This window comes from Trachypithecus francoisi, unplaced genomic scaffold (genome assembly GCF_009764315.1).
Source record: "Trachypithecus francoisi isolate TF-2019V2 unplaced genomic scaffold, Tfra_2.0 Lachesis_group20, whole genome shotgun sequence".
NCBI lineage: Eukaryota > Metazoa > Chordata > Mammalia > Primates > Cercopithecidae > Trachypithecus > Trachypithecus francoisi.
Window position 1 is genome coordinate 49,267,947 of NW_022681466.1, and position 17,897 is coordinate 49,285,843.

General features: G+C 49.7%; 1 protein-coding gene across 2 annotated transcripts in view; it reads right to left on the bottom strand.

Annotated features, from left to right (window-relative positions):
• Window positions 1-4,391: 4,391 nt before the first annotated feature.
• RHBDL3 (rhomboid like 3) overlaps window positions 4,392-17,897 on the bottom strand; it is a 61,077-nt gene continuing 47,571 nt past the window's right edge. For both annotated transcript variants that reach the window (XM_033184243.1, XM_033184242.1), the window contains 2 exons: window positions 12,822-12,882; window positions 4,392-8,064 (listed from right to left, as the gene is read on the bottom strand). In XM_033184243.1, the coding sequence (XP_033040134.1) occupies window positions 7,793-8,064; window positions 12,822-12,882 (333 nt within the window). In that variant the 3' untranslated portion in view covers window positions 4,392-7,792. The remainder of the gene's footprint in view (window positions 8,065-12,821; window positions 12,883-17,897) is intronic.

The window sequence follows — 17,897 nt, forward strand, 5'->3', positions numbered from 1 at the left end:
GAGCGAGACTCGATCACAAAAAAAAAAAAAAAAGTCTGACAAACTGTATATCACTGCTCTAAACAAGGAAAATGGTGTCATGGAATTGAATATCTTGGTCATGAGAAGAAACCACAGAGCTCATGACTAGAAACAAGTACTGTATTCAAATTTTAATAAGCTACTATCTTGGCTTTTAAAGTTTTTTGTCTTTGTTTTTGTTTTATTTTTTGAGACGGAGTCTCGCTCTGTCGCCCAGGCTGGAGTGCAGTGGCGCAATCTCGGCTCACTGCAACCTCCGCCTCCCAGGATCAAGCGATTCTCCCGCCTCAGCCTCCCCAGTAGCTGGGACTACAGGCACCCGCCACCACGCCCGGCTAATATTTTGTATTTTTAGTAGAGACGGGGTTTCACTGTGTTAGCCAGGATGGTCTCCATCTCCTGACCTCGTGATATGCCCGCCTTGGCCTCCGAAAGTGGTGGGATTACAGGCGTGAGCCACCGTGCCCAGCCAGCTTTTAAAGTTTTAAAAAGAATTTGTTCAGACATGGAATATAGTTATGTATATTACTTGTGTGCTGTACACACAGAGGAAATGTATGTTTGTCATGTATGAAGAATGGCTTCAGTTTATCTGTAATTTGTAATTATAATAATAAAACTTAGCTTCTCATCAAGACAGTTGTTTTTGTTTAATGAGCTCAGTCCTCAAGCCTAACATTTGTATTCCCAACAAGTTTGTGAGGAAATTATACTTGTTATACTAAGGAATTTGTTGAAGAAAATCAAATCACTTGCTGGGATACACACCTTTCTACTTCTTGCAGGAGGCATCATGCACAGTCTAAGAGCAATTTCCCTCACAATGTTTTATTCATCGTCCAGTAGAGTTATACCTGTAGAACTCAATAAACCAAGTTACTTCCTTTCACTCTCATTCATTATTCACCATGACAGAATGCCTGTCCTCTACCAGAGGATCCCTTAGACCAGGTGCCAGGAAAGCCTGCGGGCTTCTTGGAAATCAGATGCAGTTACTAGGACCACACTTTCCTAACAGTGTGTCTTCTCAGTTAATGGAAACCCTGCTGGCTTCAATGAAGTCTTTCCACTTGGAGGGCAGCCCAGTTCTCTTAACTGCTAAAGTTCCTAAATGTGGCGGGGTGTGGTGGCTCAGGCCTGTAAATGCCAGCACTTTGAAAGGCCAAGGCAGGAGGACTGCATGAGCCTAGGAGTTCGAGACCAGCCTGGCAACAGAGTGAAACCGCATCTCTACAAAAAATAAAATTAGCAGGACCTGGTGGTATGTGCCTATAGTCCCAGCTACTCAGGTGGCTGAGGCTAGAAGATTGCTTGATCCCAGGAGCTCAAAGTAACTGAGCTATGACTGTACCACTGCACTCCAACCTGGGCAACAGAGTAAGACCCTGTCTCAAATATAAAGAAATAGGCCAGGCATGGTGGCTCACGCCTGTAATCCCAGCACTTTGGGAGGCCGGGGCGAGCAGATCACCTGTCGGGAGTTCGAGACCAGCCAGGCCAACATGAAGAAACCCCATCTCTACTAAAAATACAAAGTTAGCCAGGCGTGGTGGCGCATGCCTGTAATCCCAGCTACTCAGGAGGCTGAGGCAGGAGAATCGCTTGAACCTGGGAGTTGGAGGTTGCGGTGAGCCAAGATCACATCATTACACTCCAGCCTGGGCAACAAGAGCAAAAATACATATATATGGAAGCAGTAATGAATCGACAGCTGGGGTTTTTCTTGTAAACTACTATGAGGGCTGATAAAGTGAAGGTCCTATTACACGAACTTGGAGTGAATGTCCCGAGGTTCATTCCTGTTACCAGATGGCCCTAGGCCTAATGCAATGAGATGGATCTTTAAACAAAGACCCTGAGGCCTGCACATGCTTAGTGCCCTTACAGTCCTGTGCAAATACTGAGGGCTGACAGCATGAACTTTGGTACCAGCAGTCTTGGGTGTGAAGCCAGCTTGTGCCACATATTACCAGCAAGTAACTAAATTTCTCTAACCTTTTCCCTTGTGTATAAATAGGGGGATATTTATACCCAACCCAGTTCACATAAAGTAGCTGTGCAAATGCCTACCTCAGTGCCTAGCACATAGTAGGTACACAGTAAATTGTCTTCATTTTTTTTTTTTTTTTGAGATGGAGTTTCACTCTTGTTGCCCAGGCTGGAGTGCAATGGCATGAACTCGGCTCACCGCAACCTCCGCCTCCCAGGTTCAAGTGATTCTCTTGCCTCAGCCTCCCAAGTAGCTGGAATTACAGGCATGCTCTACCACGCCCGGCTAATTTTATATTTCTAGTAGAGACAGGGTTTCTCTATGTTGGTCAGGCTAGTCTCGAACACTCAACCTCAGGTGATCTGCCTGCCTCAGCCTCCCAAAGTGCTGGGATTACAGGCATAAGCCACTGCACCCGTCCTCTTTTTTTTTGAGATGGGGTTTTGCTCTTGTTGCCCAGGCTGGAGTGCAATGGTGCAATCTCGACTCACTGCAACCTCTGCCTCCTGAGTTCAAGTGATTCTCCTGCCTCAGCCTCCTGAGTAGCTGGGACTACAGGCATGCACCACCATGCTTGGCTAATTTTCTATTTGTAGTATAGGTGGGGTTTTGCCATGTTGGCCAGGCTGGTCTTAAACTCCTGACCTCAGGTGATCCACCTGCCTCAGCCCCCCAAAGTGCTGGGATTACAGGTGTGAGCCACTGTGCCTGGCCCTTCATTTCTTAATTACCTTATTATTGGGAAGTGCCTTATTAATGTATTGAAGAATGAGAATCCAGTATTAATAGAAGGGAAGAACCAGGAAAGTAAAAAAGGGAAAGGTGGCAAAGGCAGAGAATTCAACAGCTTCTGGCTCTCCGAGGAGCTTGCCTTTATTATTATTGTTTATTTATTGAGACAGGGTCCACTCTGTCACCCAGACTGAAGTGCTGTGGCAGGATCTCGGCTCACTGCAACCTCTGCCTCCCAGGCTCGAGCAATTCTGCCTCAGCCTCCCGAGTAGCTGGGACTACAGGTGCGCATCATTACCACCCAGCTAATTTTTGTATTTTTAGTAGAGACAGGGTTTCACCATGTTGGCCAGGCTGGTCTGGAACTCCTCACCTCATGATCTGCCTGCCTTAGCCTCCCAAAGTGTTGGGATTACAGGCATGAGCCACTGCGTCTGGCAGTTTTTTTATATTATTAGTAGAGATGTGGTTTTGTCATGTTGGTCAGGCTGGTCTCGAACTTTTGGCCTCAAGTGATCTGCCTGCCTCGGCCTCCCAAACTGCTGGGATTACAGGCATGAACTACCGTGCCTGGTGGGAGCTTGCCTTTAAATGGCTCAGGTACTTGAGCCTGAAGTTGACCTATAAGAGCACTGATGCTCAGAGAGGGTCCCGATGTCTCCTTCTAGGGAAGTTGGATCTCCACACTCGAAACAGAAGTGGGTTCTTTGGCCTTTAGCCTTAACGGCACTCTAATGTTTGTTCTTGGATAGATTCTGCAGCATTTAGATTTTCTTTTCTTTCTCTTTTTTCTTTTTCTTTTTTTTTTGAGACGGAGTCTAGTTCTGTCGCCCAGGCTGGAGTTTAGTGGCATGATCTCAGCTCACTGCAACCTCTACCTCCAGGGTTCAAGCGATTCTCCTGCCTCAGTCTCCCGAGTAGCTGGGATTACAGGTGCCCACCACAACATCAAGTTAATTTTTGCATTTTTGGTGGGGGGGGGGGTCTCACTGTGTTGGCCAGGCTGGTCCCGAACTCCTGACCTTCTGATCCGCCCACCTCAGCCTCCCAAAGTGCTCGGATTACAGGCATGAGCCACTGCCACTGCACCGGCCTTTTTTTCTTTTCTTTTCTTTTTTTTTTTTTTTTGAGACAGAGTCTCACTCTGTCGCCAGGCTGGAGTGCAGTGGTGCGATCTTGGCTCACTGCAACCTCCGCCTCCCTGGTTCAAGCAATTCTCCTGCCTCAGCCTCCTGAGTAGCTGGGATTACAGGCATGCGCCACCATGCCCAGCTAATTTTTTGTATTTTTTGTAGAGATGGGGTTTCATCATGTTGGCCAGGCTGGTCTTGAACTCTTGACCTCAGGTGATCCACATGCATCAGCCTCCCAGAGTGCTGGGATTACAGGCGTGAGCCACCATGTCTGTCCTACATACACATTTTTATGGGAAGCTTTCATCAACCACTCAAAAGAGTTCAGTGATTTGAGAAAAGTAAGAAGCACAGAGCTACAGACTGGTGCTAAGCACTGATGCCCTGATCTGTATTTTATAGAAATCCTAGATCCACCACCACTGCTGTTCACCCTCTCCCACCCATCCTGACCTAGACCCAGATGAAACAGGCCCTAATGCCAGCCCTTCAGGTCACTTCCTGAATAACCAATGGCTTGGAAAAAAAAAATCTTTAATGGAATCTGTGCTCAAATAATATGTTACAACAAAAATATACAGAATGTACACAATACAAAAATACTTAGAAACAAACATTGCAGTTTGTATTTTGTTTTTTCCACTTACTCAAGTCCTTGGAGGGGCAGTTCACTATTGGGCACTGTTTTTAAGGCAGAGGAGAACCGTGCTTTCCAGCCAGCACGGGAAGCAACATGAATGATGCCAGGAAGGGCTTTCACGGCACCCAGGGAATCTGCATTACGTATTTGCAAATTAAATTGGACGCTGGGGGAAGATCCCGACTTGGTGAGCAATGGCTCCTCTAATCCTCTGGGCAAGAACGGTGCTCATGGAAATCGAGAGTCCTATTAGCTGGCAAAACAGCCTCATTAGGGAGCTTTTCCTAATTAAAAAACGAATGATGAATGGTGTCATTAAAGTGAAATTTCTCCTTTGAAGGTCTGTTTTCCCTTCCCCAGTTTCTGTGATTCCTCTCCCGTTTAATGAAAGCCAGTGAGTCTATGGCTGCTGTTTGGGGATTCCCCAGCTTTCAGTTTCCGTATCCTGTGGATAAAAGGCCAACCTATCTCCACCAGCCTGAAGATTTATACACCCCCTCTGGGCCAGCAGCCACCTCGGACAAGGAAGGAGGCAGGGAGGACACAGCCAGCCTTGGCCATGGGGAAGTGCTGCCTAGAGGGTGGTGGGACCTGCTGAGGAGAAAGTCAGATGCCACAAAGGGAATCCCTCGGACCAGACAGCTGCCTTCTGACCTGGGGAGAGGCCTGGGTCAGGTGAAGTGACCCTGTGACCCCACCCTGTGGCCCTGCTTGGAAGTCATGGCTGGGAGAGGTGGTGGAGGTGGGTGTGCTGACAGGGAACAGCTGGGGCTGGTGGTCTAAGGTGTAGATGAGGGTCCTTGGCAGCAGAGGACACACTTAACATGGTGGGAGACACGATTCTGCCTCCACTGTCCTTCTCAGTAACAAGCTTCTCTTGGAGTCCCCGAGGGAGCTGAGTGCTTCTATGAGGGATTTCTAGAGTCTTCTAGTTCAATGCCTTCTCACCCCTGAGAGAGGAAGCCTACTCTCCAGGTCATACCAGACAGACGTGGCACTCTGCTCATTCCACCCACACCACAGAAGCCCCAGGGGCCAGGACAGGAATCTGGATGGGATTCTCCATCCCTCCAGGAAAGGACCTCATTGCTCAGCTTATTGTGGCTGCAGCCCAGGCAGAGGCAGCAATGTCCTGGCTCCTTCTGCATCCTCCCCCGGTCTTCCCTGAGCCCAGCTCCACAGCCTCAGAGCCTCCTCCTCTGACGCGCCGACTCTTCCATCTACATCTTTCTATCACTAGGGCAGAGAACGGCGGGCAGGGCACACACAAGACGCCCCAGGCTGACACAACACCGCCAAAGACATGGGCCCACAGTGCCACAGGCTGCAGCCCTCAGCACGGCACTGATGCGGGGGAGCAGGACCTACGTAGCTACATATGAGGCCAGGGCAATCTATTTAGCATTGGGCCAAGATGGGGTAGGGCTGGGCCTCGCCTGCCAATGAGTGAGTGAGCCCATTTACATGTAGTTACCGGGATGGGAAGCCACGGTGGCCCAAGACCCCAAATGCCTGGCTTGACTGACCCTGGACCCCGCTACACTCAAGGGCCGGGATGGGCATGAGGCTGGAGAGAGACCATTCCCACAGTCCTGCCCGTTTCTGGACACGCCCAGCCCCCTGCCTCCTCCCAGGCCTGGCATTCTTTGTTCTTCTGGGCTGTTACTGGTTGTGAATTCCAAGAGCACGATAAAGGCAGTATCAACTTTTGTCAAAGGTCAATCTCATACCCTCCATTTGGGGCTTGCACCAGCTCCTATTAGGAGGGTCATTCCCTCCATCCTGTTTTCTCACCTGTGAAATGGGGTGGGGTGGATTTGATAACCACCATATTCTCTCCCTCATCCAAGCCTCCGAGGTTACCAGCTGCCCTCCGAGGCTCATCCATGGACCCAAAAATTCTCCTGAGGTAAAGTTTTCCAACTAAATTGGAATTCCTCTTCCTGTAGCCTCCTGTCCCCCTAATTCAAATGGACACATGGTCTCAACATTCCTACCCCAGCCTCTCTTGCATCCCCAAAGCTCGTTCTCTCCTAAGGGAGACAGGATGGAACATTTTTGGATATGAGGGCCATCTCAGAGGAAAACAAGAGCTGAACCTGGCAAACCTCAGCATCCAGGGATAGCTCTCCCTCCAGCAGGGCCATTCTGCCACCAGTCAGTGATGCTCAGGAGCAGGTGTGGAAGGGACGGGAGATGGGAAGGAAGGTGGTAGGCTTTGTCAAAGCAAGGACACTCAGCAACCACAGCACACCATGGTCTCCCACCTCTCATGGACACTCACATGGGCCCCCTGCCTCCGCCGTGCCTTCTCTGCAGGCGCTGACTTGCCTCGGTTACCTTTCCCATCACACACACACACATCACACATATGCACACATACACACACGCAAGAATGTATCAAAACACTGTCTCCATAACCAAAGAGAGGCACAAAGTAGTGTCAGCAAAAGGAAAGAAAACGACCCTAAAAGAAGGCTGGGCATGGAGGCTGGGGCACTGGTGTGAGATGCCAACATCCTCGAAGAAAGGGAGGGAGAAGTCTGAAATTGGTCCTGGGTCTGCCTTCTCCAGGGTGGAACTTGGAATGAAGTTTATTCCCCCTGCTTGGGTCCCTCTCACTGGGTACCCCCAGCGCAAAAGGGGGCCTAGAGCCTACAGCGTCCCTGCTCTGCCCAACCCAGGCACAACAGATCATGCCCCAGTGCCCACCAACCAGCCCAAGAAGGCACCCTGGTTTCAGCCAGGTCACAGCTGACGTGTCCAGTAGGCCCTCTTCTTACTGGAGCTCCAGACCCAGCAGGTGTCGAGGAGACACCACATGGCCTGCAATTATCTCTGAGCTAGAGAGGGGCCATGCCTAGCTGCAACAACCCTCAGGCCTTCCCATGTCTCTTAGGGTCTCTGAGGGTAGAGGATGAGGAAGAAGCTGCTGCTCAATCCACAGCAGCGAGGGGGCACCCCTGGCCCCATGGAACGAGCCCAGCCCAGGTGAGGGAGGGCCACTCACACAGCCCATCCCAGACCTTCACCCTGGCCCGATGTCATCAGAGCAGCCTAGAAAAATGACAGCAGCCACATTAACTCCTCCGCCAGATGCCTTTCAGAAAAGGGTCTCCACTGTCTGTCCAAATCTAAACACAAACATTACAGCAGCCCAGAGTCTTCTGTCCTCGCCTGCCTGGCCTAGCTGAGCTGGTGATGAGAAAAAACCTCACAGGCGCTCCCTGTGGGTGCTGCTTTTCCCTCCCCTCTCCCACCTCGGGCCTCTAGCCCTCAGGGAGGAGGCGGCAGCTTCAGGTCCAGCAGGGTGTAGGCAAAGATGTTCCAGAAGACGGCAAACAGCACGAAGACGGTGTACATGGCCACAAAAATCCACCACAGCGACTGGTCCTGGAGCCTCTGCTCGTAGTTCCGCAGGACCACCACGCCCAGGGTGATGCCCACGGCCACGCCACCCAAGTGCGCCACGAAGCTTGGGTGAGGGCACGGGGGATAGGCCGACGGGTGGAAGCGGAGCCACACAGCCCGCCCAAACTCCATGCTCACTGCAAGGGGAGGAAGCAGAGAGACGTCACAGGAGGGCCCTGAGCAGGGGCTAAGGGCCTTCACTTCATCACCCACTCATGCATTCATTCCCTATTAGGCCAAGCACCATTCGCTGCACTGGGGACACAGTAGTGAAGGAGGCAGGCAAATCTCTGTTCTCTCAGAGCTTATAGGGTCTAGCGATAAACCAGTAAGCAATTATATACATAAGATAATTTCAAGGAGAGAGACACCTATGGGGGGAAACAAATGATGTAAAAGCAATGCCTGGTTTTAGGAGGGAAATTCTTTAGCTTGGGGAGTCACGCAAGACCTCTCTAAAGAGGTGACATTTGGCCGGGTGCAGTGGCTCACACCTGTGAATCCTAGCACTTTTGGGAGACCGAGGCAGGTGGATCACCTGAGGTCAGGAGTTCAAGACCAGCCTGGCCAACATGGTGAAACCCCGTCTCTACTAAAAATACAAAAATTAGCTGGGTGTGGTGGTGGGCTCCCGTAATCCCAGCTACTCAGGAGGCTGAGGCAGAACTGCTTGAACCCAGGAGGTGGAGGTTGCAGTGAGCTGAGATTGTACCACTGCGCTCCAGCCTGGGCAACAGAGCAAGACTCTGTCTCAAAAACAAACGAGAAAAGAAAACCCAGACCCCAACAAATTGATGAATTGATCCCTTAACAGATTCTTTTTGTTGTTCTTGTTGACACAGGTCTCACTCTAGGCTGGAGTACAGCGGCACCATCACAGCTCACTGCAGCCTCAACCTCCTGGGCTCAGGTGATCCTCCCATCTCAGCCTCCCAAGTAGCTGGGACTACAGGCACCCACCACCACATCTGGGTAATTAAAAAAACCTTTTTTTTTGGCCAGGCGCAGTGGCTCACGCCTGTAATCCCAGCACTTTGAGAGGCCGAGTCAGGCGGATCACAAGGTCAGGAGATCGAGACAATCCTGGCTAACACAGTGAAACCCCGTCTCTACTAAAAATACAAAAAATTAGCTGGGCGTGTGGTGGGCGCCTGTAATCCCAGCTGCTCAGGAGGCTGAGGCAGGAGAATGGCATGAACTCAGAAGGCGGAGCTTGCAGTGAGCCGAGATCGCGCCACTGCACTCCAGCCTGGGCGACAGAGCGAGACTCCGTCTCAAAAACAAAAACAAAAACAAAAACAAAAACACCTTTTTTTGGTAGAGATGATGTCTTACTATGTTACCCAGGCCTGAACTCCTGGGCTCAAGTGAGTCTCCTGCCTCAGCCTCCCACAGTGCTAGGATTACAGGCATGAGCCACCACACCCAGACCCTTAACAGATTTTAAGATGCCTTCATCCTGATCTCCAATCCACACTTCTTATGTGAACTTCCTGGGTCAGCCAGTCAAGAGGGGATGAGTCTCTTGAAAGGACGGGTGCTAGGAAACTGCCATCCCATTATCCACTACCAAAGAACATTGAGGGTAGGTATTCTTATTCCCATTTTACAGATGAGAAAACCAAGGCAAATTTGACATTGAAATAAAGCCCTTTGAGGGGAATTTTGTACCTGTTTAGCTACCAGTTAATCAGCCAGGGCACTTCTCTCCACCCTAACCACTGCAGGGGTACCAGAATCTCCAGGGACCTTCATTTCCCTTGGGGTTGCCCAGCCTTCTGGGCTGAGCCCTGCAACTCCAAGGATGGCCGATAGATGGCAGAAAAGGCGTATCCAGTCCGCGGCCCTCCCCTCCCCCACTCCTGCCCTGGGACAGCCTTCCAGCCTTGGCTCCCCAGGTCCAGGGTTTGATAAAGGGGGTTTGAAAGATGATGGTCTCCAACTCCAAAATAGCATTTTAGTTTTTATGATGCTTACAGTTGGACTTTTTTTTTTTTTTAAAAAAAACAAGACTCATGCTTCTCTTTCCTCCCTCAAAAACTCAGAGCCCAAGCTGACGCAGAAGCTATCCCACACCCACTGCCACCCCACTGCACCCTATGCCCTGACTCAAGAAGTCCTCAGGTTTTAAGGCTGGAAGGTCCTTCCTGGGATGAGAGATCCTCCAGCCCCATCCAGGAAACTGAGATCCTGAGAGACCCACAGAGGCTCAGGGGCAGACCCGATTTCCTGAAAGCCATGGGGTAAGAAGCAAGGAAGGTGGACATGAACTGAAGTGGAGCCCTCCCAGGCCTGACCCTCCGTCCCAGGTTTGCTCGGACTCAGTCTCCCTCTTACCTACACAGCAAGTGGCTGACCCAGAGAAAGCCCAGGTGCTTACTGTCTAGCTTGGCTAACATGTGGGGCATTTGAAATGGCACAGGCTGGCCCTGAATTCTGGCTCTATCATTTCTTAGCTGGGTGATCTTGGCCAAGGAACCTAACTCTCTGATCCTGGAGTTTCTACCTATAAATTAAGCTAATAATAATACCCTTTTTAGGCAAGTTTGGAAGACTGGATGAGAAAATGCGTTCACTCCCTCTTCTACCCTCATTGCCTTGCCTTTTTTTTTTTTTTTTTTTTTTGAGACAGAGTCTCGGTCTGTCGCCAAGGCTGGAGTACAGTGGTGTGATCTCGGTTCACTGCAACCTCCGCCTCCCAGGTTCAAGGGATTCTCCTGCCTCAGCCTCCTGAGCAGCTGGGATTACAGGCGCACGCCACCACACCCAGCTAATTTTTGTATTTTTAGTAGAGACAGGGTTTCATCATGTTGGTCAGGCTGGTCTCGAACTCCTGACCTCAGGTGATCTACTCGCTTCGGCCTCCCAAAGTGCTGGGATTACAAGTGTGAGCCACTGTGCCTGGCCTTTTCTTTTCTTCTTTTTTTTTAAGGCAAGGTCTCACTCTGTCACACAGGCTGAAGTGCAGTGGCATGATCATAGCTCATTGCTGCCTCAAGCTCCTGGGCTAGGACTATAAGCACAAGCCACCATGACTGCCTAATTTTTAATTTTTAGTTTTTTTTTTTTTTTGTAGAGACAGGGTCTTGCTCTGTTGCCCAGGCTGGTCTTAAACTCCTAGGCTCAAGAGATCTTCCTGCCTCAGTCTAAGTAGCTAGGACTACAGGTGCAAGCCACCATGCCAGGCTAATTTTTTTGTATTGTTTTTGTAGAGACAGGGTCTTGCTATATTGCCAAGGCTGGTCTTGAACTCCTGGGCTCAAGCGATCCTCCCACCTTGGCCTCCCAAAGTGCTGGGATTTCAGGTGTTAGCTACACTGCCCAGCCCCTTCCTCCATTGCTTCTGTTCAGACTCATTTCTTTCTATCTCAGAAAGAGCCCTTTGGCCTCTGGTCTTATCCCCCTTGTCCCCACAATCTGTTCTCCACACTGCAGCCTGACTGGTTTTCTAAAACTCTGATTATCCATCAATAACTCTCTTGTTGAAAGCCCTCCAGTGGGATCCCAGGGAATGCAAGGTGAAATACATTTTCTTTTCTTAGCATTTAAAGCCCTTAATGGTCTGACTCCTACTATTTCACTAACTTTATCGCTGATCAAAATCACACACAGTCCCAAAACTAATTCTTTGGTTTTACTAACCAACTCGCTGGCCATGACCCTTCGCCCATCTATGTATTAGTTCAGGCTGCAGCTTTGCCTGAAATGTCCTCTTGCACCGTGTTTACTTGGTGGACACCTGCTTGCCACTAACACTCAGAATGACTTCTGCAGGTAGAACTGAGCTCTCCCAACGAGGGCCCTGAAGATATCTTGTTCCTAGGGGGTTCTTGGACTAGTCACAGTTTGTGAACCTGCTAAAATCGCAGCTTTTGGTATAAGTGTGTATGCACATGAGTGCACATATATGTATTTTTCTGGTGACAGGGCCTAGGACTTTCAACAAGGGATCTCAAAGGATCAGTTTCATGATCAAAATGTTAGGAAGTTATTTGTCTTGATCTGGGTGCTGGTCCTTAAGCACTTTTCTGTTTGCATATTATATGTCAATAAAAAGATGAAAAAATAGGCTGGGGCCAGGTGTGGTGGCTCACGCCTGTAATCCCAGCACTTTGGGAGGCCAAGGTGGGCAGATCACCTGAGGTCAGGAGTTTGAGACCAGCTTGGCCAACATGGTGAAACCCCTTTTTTACAAAAAATACAAAAAAGTAGCTGGGCATAGTGGCACATGCCTGCAATCCCAGCTACTTGGGGGGCTGAGACAAGAGAATCGCTTGAACCTGGGAGGTGGAGGTTGCGGTGAGCTGAGATCATGTCACTACACTCTAGCCTGGGCGACAGAGGGAGGCTCTGTCTCAAAAAAAAAAAAAGCCTGGGCATGGTGACTCACACTTGTAATCCCGGCAACCTGAGAGGCCAAGGCGGGAGGATTGCTTGAGCCCAAGAGTTCAACACCAGCCTGGGCAACATGGCAAGACCCCCATCTCTGCAAAAATTTTAAATAGCCAGGCATGGTACCACACATGTGTAGTCCCAGCTATTTGGGAGGCTGAAGAGGGAGGATCATTGGAGCCCAGGCAGGAGTCTGATGCTGCAGTGAGATATGACTGTGCCGCTGCACTACTGCCTGGATGACAGAGGGAGACATCCTGGCTCAAACAAAAGATGAAAATATAATTTTTAAAAATAGGTAAATAAATAAAAGATGAATGGTTACGAAGCAGCACAGCAGGACAGACAGCTCTCACAATAGCCCTACTCTTTCACACATCATTGACATGTCCCACTTTTTTTTTCTTGACCACAAGCCCGTGAAGGGCAGGGACTGTGCCATCTTTGAACCCCATGGCCTGGAGCCAGGCTTTCATCCCCCAGCTGTCCCATCAGTACTTACTACAGATAAGGGCCACAGCCATCCGCAGCAGCTTGAACTGGCACTTCATTCCTGACCAGTTCTAGGGGAAAAGGAGAGAGTTCAGTCAGTTCCAGATTAGACCACTCTTCTGCCAGTGTGTCTTGCTTAAGAAAACCTGACATTAAAATAAGGATCTCCATGAAGTACTGAAAGAGAGGGCTGTGGCTTAGTAGCAGAACACACCACATGGCTTTGAGATTTTAGGCAACAGCAAGTTTACTCCTGTCATAAAAGCTCTTGAGCTGGACTAACAGAGGAAGGGACTCCAGATCTAGGAAGAGGAGAGGCCCTGTCTCCTCAACATGGACAGAGAACATCTCAGAGCTGCATTCATTGCTGGGCTCCATGGTTGCAAAAGATGCAGGACAGCCAACCAAGCAAAGTCAAAGCAGAACCACCAGGATGATAAAAGAGCTCAAAATCCTGCAGATGAGGAATGAATGGGGAAGCCAGGATCTTTTAGCTCAAAGAAGAGGAGACTCAGGGATCAAGTTCATTGTTGTCAAATATCAAATGAGTCAACACAAGGAAAGGGCACATTCGATTCAGTGTAACCTGCAAGCAGAAGATGCAATGGATGAAAACTTCAGAGAGAGACTTTAGCTCAGAGTAAGTTTCCATTTCTAGTAAGCAGAGCTCTCCAGAGATAGAATGGTCCATTTTGCAGGGGTCATGAGTTTCCCACCATCAGGGATTTCATGTCACTCGGAAAGGATGCTCCAGAGGTGAATCAGGTGCTGGAGAGGGGGTGGCCTAGGTGACCTTCAAACAACTCCCTCTCTCCCCTGAGAATCTCGGAAAACTCGGAACCTCCAAAGCAGATAAACAGTACAATTATTCACTTTACAAAAGGACTTTTCACTTTACAAAAGACTTCACCATAGGGTTCCTTTGAGAGGCACTCCTGCAGTGCATTCAAAGCACTATTCCATTTATACAGAGGTGCACGTGCACAGAAATAAACCCGGAATCTTCCTGGAACACATAAGCCCCAGGGAAGGAGGGCACAACCAGGAGACTTTGGTTCCCTCCCACCACCCAATCTGCCTTTGCTGTCTGGCCCAGGCCCGGCTCGGGGGCATGTCTGGCACTTCTGTGAGGTTGCAGGAACATCCGTGTAACTTTACAGAGGCCCTGAACACTGGCACGGACAACAACATCTATGAAAGCTTCAGTCAAGCAAGGAGGACACAGAGCAGATGCCAAAGAGGGGGAAATCCTCACAGCCTTCAGTTCTCACTCACCTCCTCCCTTCTCCCCATCCTTCCTCACTGACCAGCAACCCCTTCTTCACAGAAAGTGAAGTGTGGGCCACCCGCGGTCCCGCTTTAGGTGGAAAGCCTATCTTCGCTTGCCGACATGTTCCGTGCTAGGAAGCAGATGGCAGGATATCGTTGTCATCTGCTGGTGTCTGCCCACAGAGGAGCCTTGCCAGGAGACAAGGAACAAAACAGGAGTGGGTGCCCTCCCCTGGATCTAGCGACCCAATCTGAGCTGGCTCAGTTAGTGGATGGTGGGTACTGCAGCCTCCCTCCAAGCTGAAACCCTAGGATGGGAGGAAACTTGGGAATCATCTAATGGGACGTCTCTTCCCAAAGGCGGACACCCACTGCCAAGTAGCCAACTAGATGGCCCTCCAGCCCACGTGACGGGGTGCTCCCTGCCTCCTTGGGAGCCCTGGGAAGGGCTCTCACCCCTAACAGTTCTTCCTGCTATTGTTTGCCAGGCTTTCCTTCCCTATAATGTCCCCTCCATGGGTTTCAATTCTCCCTTAAAAGTGATACCCGGCTGGGCGCGGTGGCTCATGCCTGTAATCCCAGCACTTTGGGAGGCCGAGGCAGGTGGATCACTTGAGCCAGACTCCGTCTCAAAAAAAAAAAAATAATAAAAATAAGTGATACCCATGTACATAGCAGCATTATTCACCATAGGCAAGATGTGGAAGCCACCCCAGTGTCCATGGATGGATGGATGGATAAATGAAATATACATACATATGTCTATATATTTGGTTTCTTTCCACCTCCTCCCTTCCCCCACTCTTCCTCGCTGACCGGCAACCCCTTCTTCACAGAGGGTGAGGTGAGCTACCTGCCTTCCCTTTTTAGGTGGAAAGTCTAATCTTCACTTGTTGACATGTTCCAAGCTAAGAAGCAGATGGCAGGATAACGTTGTCACCTGCTGATATACACATACAATGGAACACAATTCAGCCTTAAAAAGGCGGCAGCTCACTCCCAGCACTTTGAGAGGCCGAGACAGACAGATTACGAGGTCAGGAGATCGAGACCATCCTGACTAACACGGTGAAACCCCGTCTCTACTAAAAATACAAAAAATTAGCCGGGCGCGGTGGCGGGCGCCTGTAGTCCCAGCTGCTTAGGAGTCTGAGACAGGAGAATGGCGGGAACCCGGGAGGCGGAGCTTGCAGTGAGCTGAGATCGCACCACTGCACTCCAGCCTGGGGTGACAGAGCGAGACTCCGTCTCAAAAAAAAAAAAAAAAAGGCGGGGGGGGAGGGAATTCTGACCCATGCTACAGCACAAATAAACATGGAGGACCTTATGCTAAGTGAAATAAGGCAGTCACAGAAAGCTAAATACTGTATGGTTCCACTTAGATGAAGTATAGAGTCATGAAACTCATGGAGACAGAAAGTAGAATGGTGGTTTCCAGGGGCTGGAGGGAGGAGGGGGTGGGGAGTCATTGTTTAGTGGGTACAGAGTTTCAGTTTTGCAAGATGAAGAGTTCTGGAGACAGATGGCGATGATTGTACAACGATGTGAATGTATGAATGTACTTAATGCCACTGAACTGTACGTTTAAAATGTAACTGTATACTTTAAAATGGTGCATTTTATGGTATGTACATTTATCACAATTAAAAGCAAAAGTACAGAAGACTTTTTCTTTTTAAGAGACGGGGCTTCACTCTGTCAGCCAGGCTGGAATACAGCAATGCAACCATAGCTCACTGGCGCCTCAAACTCCTGGGCTCAAGTAATCCTCCCGCCCCAGCTTCCCAGGTAGCCAGGATTATGGGCATGTGCCACCACATCTAGCTAAATTTTTTATTTTTTGTAGATATGGAACTTCACTATGTTGTCAGGTTGGTCTCGAACTCCTGGCCTCAAGTGATCCTCCAGCCTCGGTCTCTCAAAGTGCTGGGATTATAGGCCAGGTGCTCACGCCTGTAATCCCAGCACTTTGGGAGGCCAAGGCAGGAGGACTACTTGAGCCTGAGAGTTTGAGACCAGCCTGGGGAACATGGCGAAACCCTGCCTCTATAAAAAATTAGCTGGGCGCTCTTTTACCAAGGACCCGCCAACATGGGCCGTGTTGGCACCAAAACCGTGAAGAAGGCGGCCCAGGTCATCATAGAGAAGTACTACACGCGCCTGGGCAACGACTTCCGCACGAACAATCGCATGTGTGAGGAGATCGCCATTATCCCCAGCAAGAAGCTCCGCAACAAGATAGCAGGCTATGTCACGCATCTGATGAAGCGGATTCAGAGAGGCCCTGTAAGAGGTATCTCCATCAAGCTGCAGGAGGAGGAGAGAGAAAGGAGAGACAATTACGTTCCTGAGGTCTCAGCCCTGGATCAGGAGATAATTGAAGTAGATCCTGACACTAAGGAAATGCTGAAGCTTTTGGACTTCGGCAGTCTGTCCAACCTGCAGGTCACTCAGCCTACAGCTGGGATGAATTTCAAAACACCTTGGGGACCTGTTTGAATTTTTTCTGCAGTGCTATATTATTTTCAATAAATCTGGGACAACAATAAGTACAACAAAAATTAGCTGGGCATGGTGGTGTGCACCTGTAGTGCCGGCTACTCAGGAGGCTGAGGTGGGATGACTGCTTGAGCCCAGGAGGTGGAGGTTGCAGTGAGCTGAAATTGCACCAGCGCACTCCAGCCTGGGCAACAGAGTGAGACCCTTTCTCAAAAACAACAGGCCGGGTGTCGTGGCTCAGGCCTGTAATCCCAGCACTTTGGGAGGCTGAGGGAGGTGGATCACTTGAGGTCAGGAGCTCAAGACCAGTCTGGCAAACATAGTGAAACCCCATCTCTACTAAACATACAAAAAAATTAGCTGGGTGTGGTGGTACATGCCTGTAACCCCAGTTACTCCGGAGGCACAAGAATTGCTTGAACCTGGGAGGTGGAGGCTGCAGTGAGCTAAGACTGCGCCACTGCACTCCAGCCTGGGTGAAGGGTGAGATTCTGTCTCAAAACAACAAAACACAAAGCGCTGGGATTACAGGCATGAGCCATTGTGCTCGGCCCCCTCTGAGTAAATATCTTATTGTTTTTCTTTTTTTTTTCTTTTGAGACAGGGTCTCACTCTATTGCCCAGGCTGGAGTGAAGTGGCATGATCACGGCTCACTGCAGCCTTGACCTTCTGGGCTTAAGTGATCCTCCCACTTCAGCCTCCCAACTAGCTGGGACTATAAGCACACTCTACCATACCCGGCTAATTTTTAAATTTTTTTGTAGAGATGGGGTCTCCCTATGTTGCCCAGGCTGGTCCAGAACTCCTGGGCTCAAACAATTCACCTGCCTCAGCCTCCCAAAGTGCTGGGATTGTAGGCGTGAGCCACTGAGCCTGGCCTGAGTGAATATCTTCTCTGAAGACAGTGTCTTTTTCACTGTGTCCTGAGTGATAATATCAGGCAAAGTAAGTTAGAACATGTGGATGGCTCTCTCCTTTATCTGAGGTCCCCTGCCTCCATGCCCCTCCTGGGCCCTATCTGGGATAATGTTAAAACGCACCATCCTTATTCTTGGCCTGGTTGGTCATCGGTGGGGTGGCTCAGAATTCCTTTTTCTCTAGTGTTTTCATTTGTGAATTTGAGGTAACAATAGCACCTTATCTCAGCTACCCACCTCATTGGGTGGTTGTGAGAATGAAATGAATATATGTAAAGTACTAAGACCACTCCCTGGCACACAGTAGGCATCATCTAAATGTGTGGCAGTATCTTGACCTGAGACAAAGACAGGGAGTTTGCCCTGCAGAGTGGCTTGAAAAATTCTGAATCTGAATGAC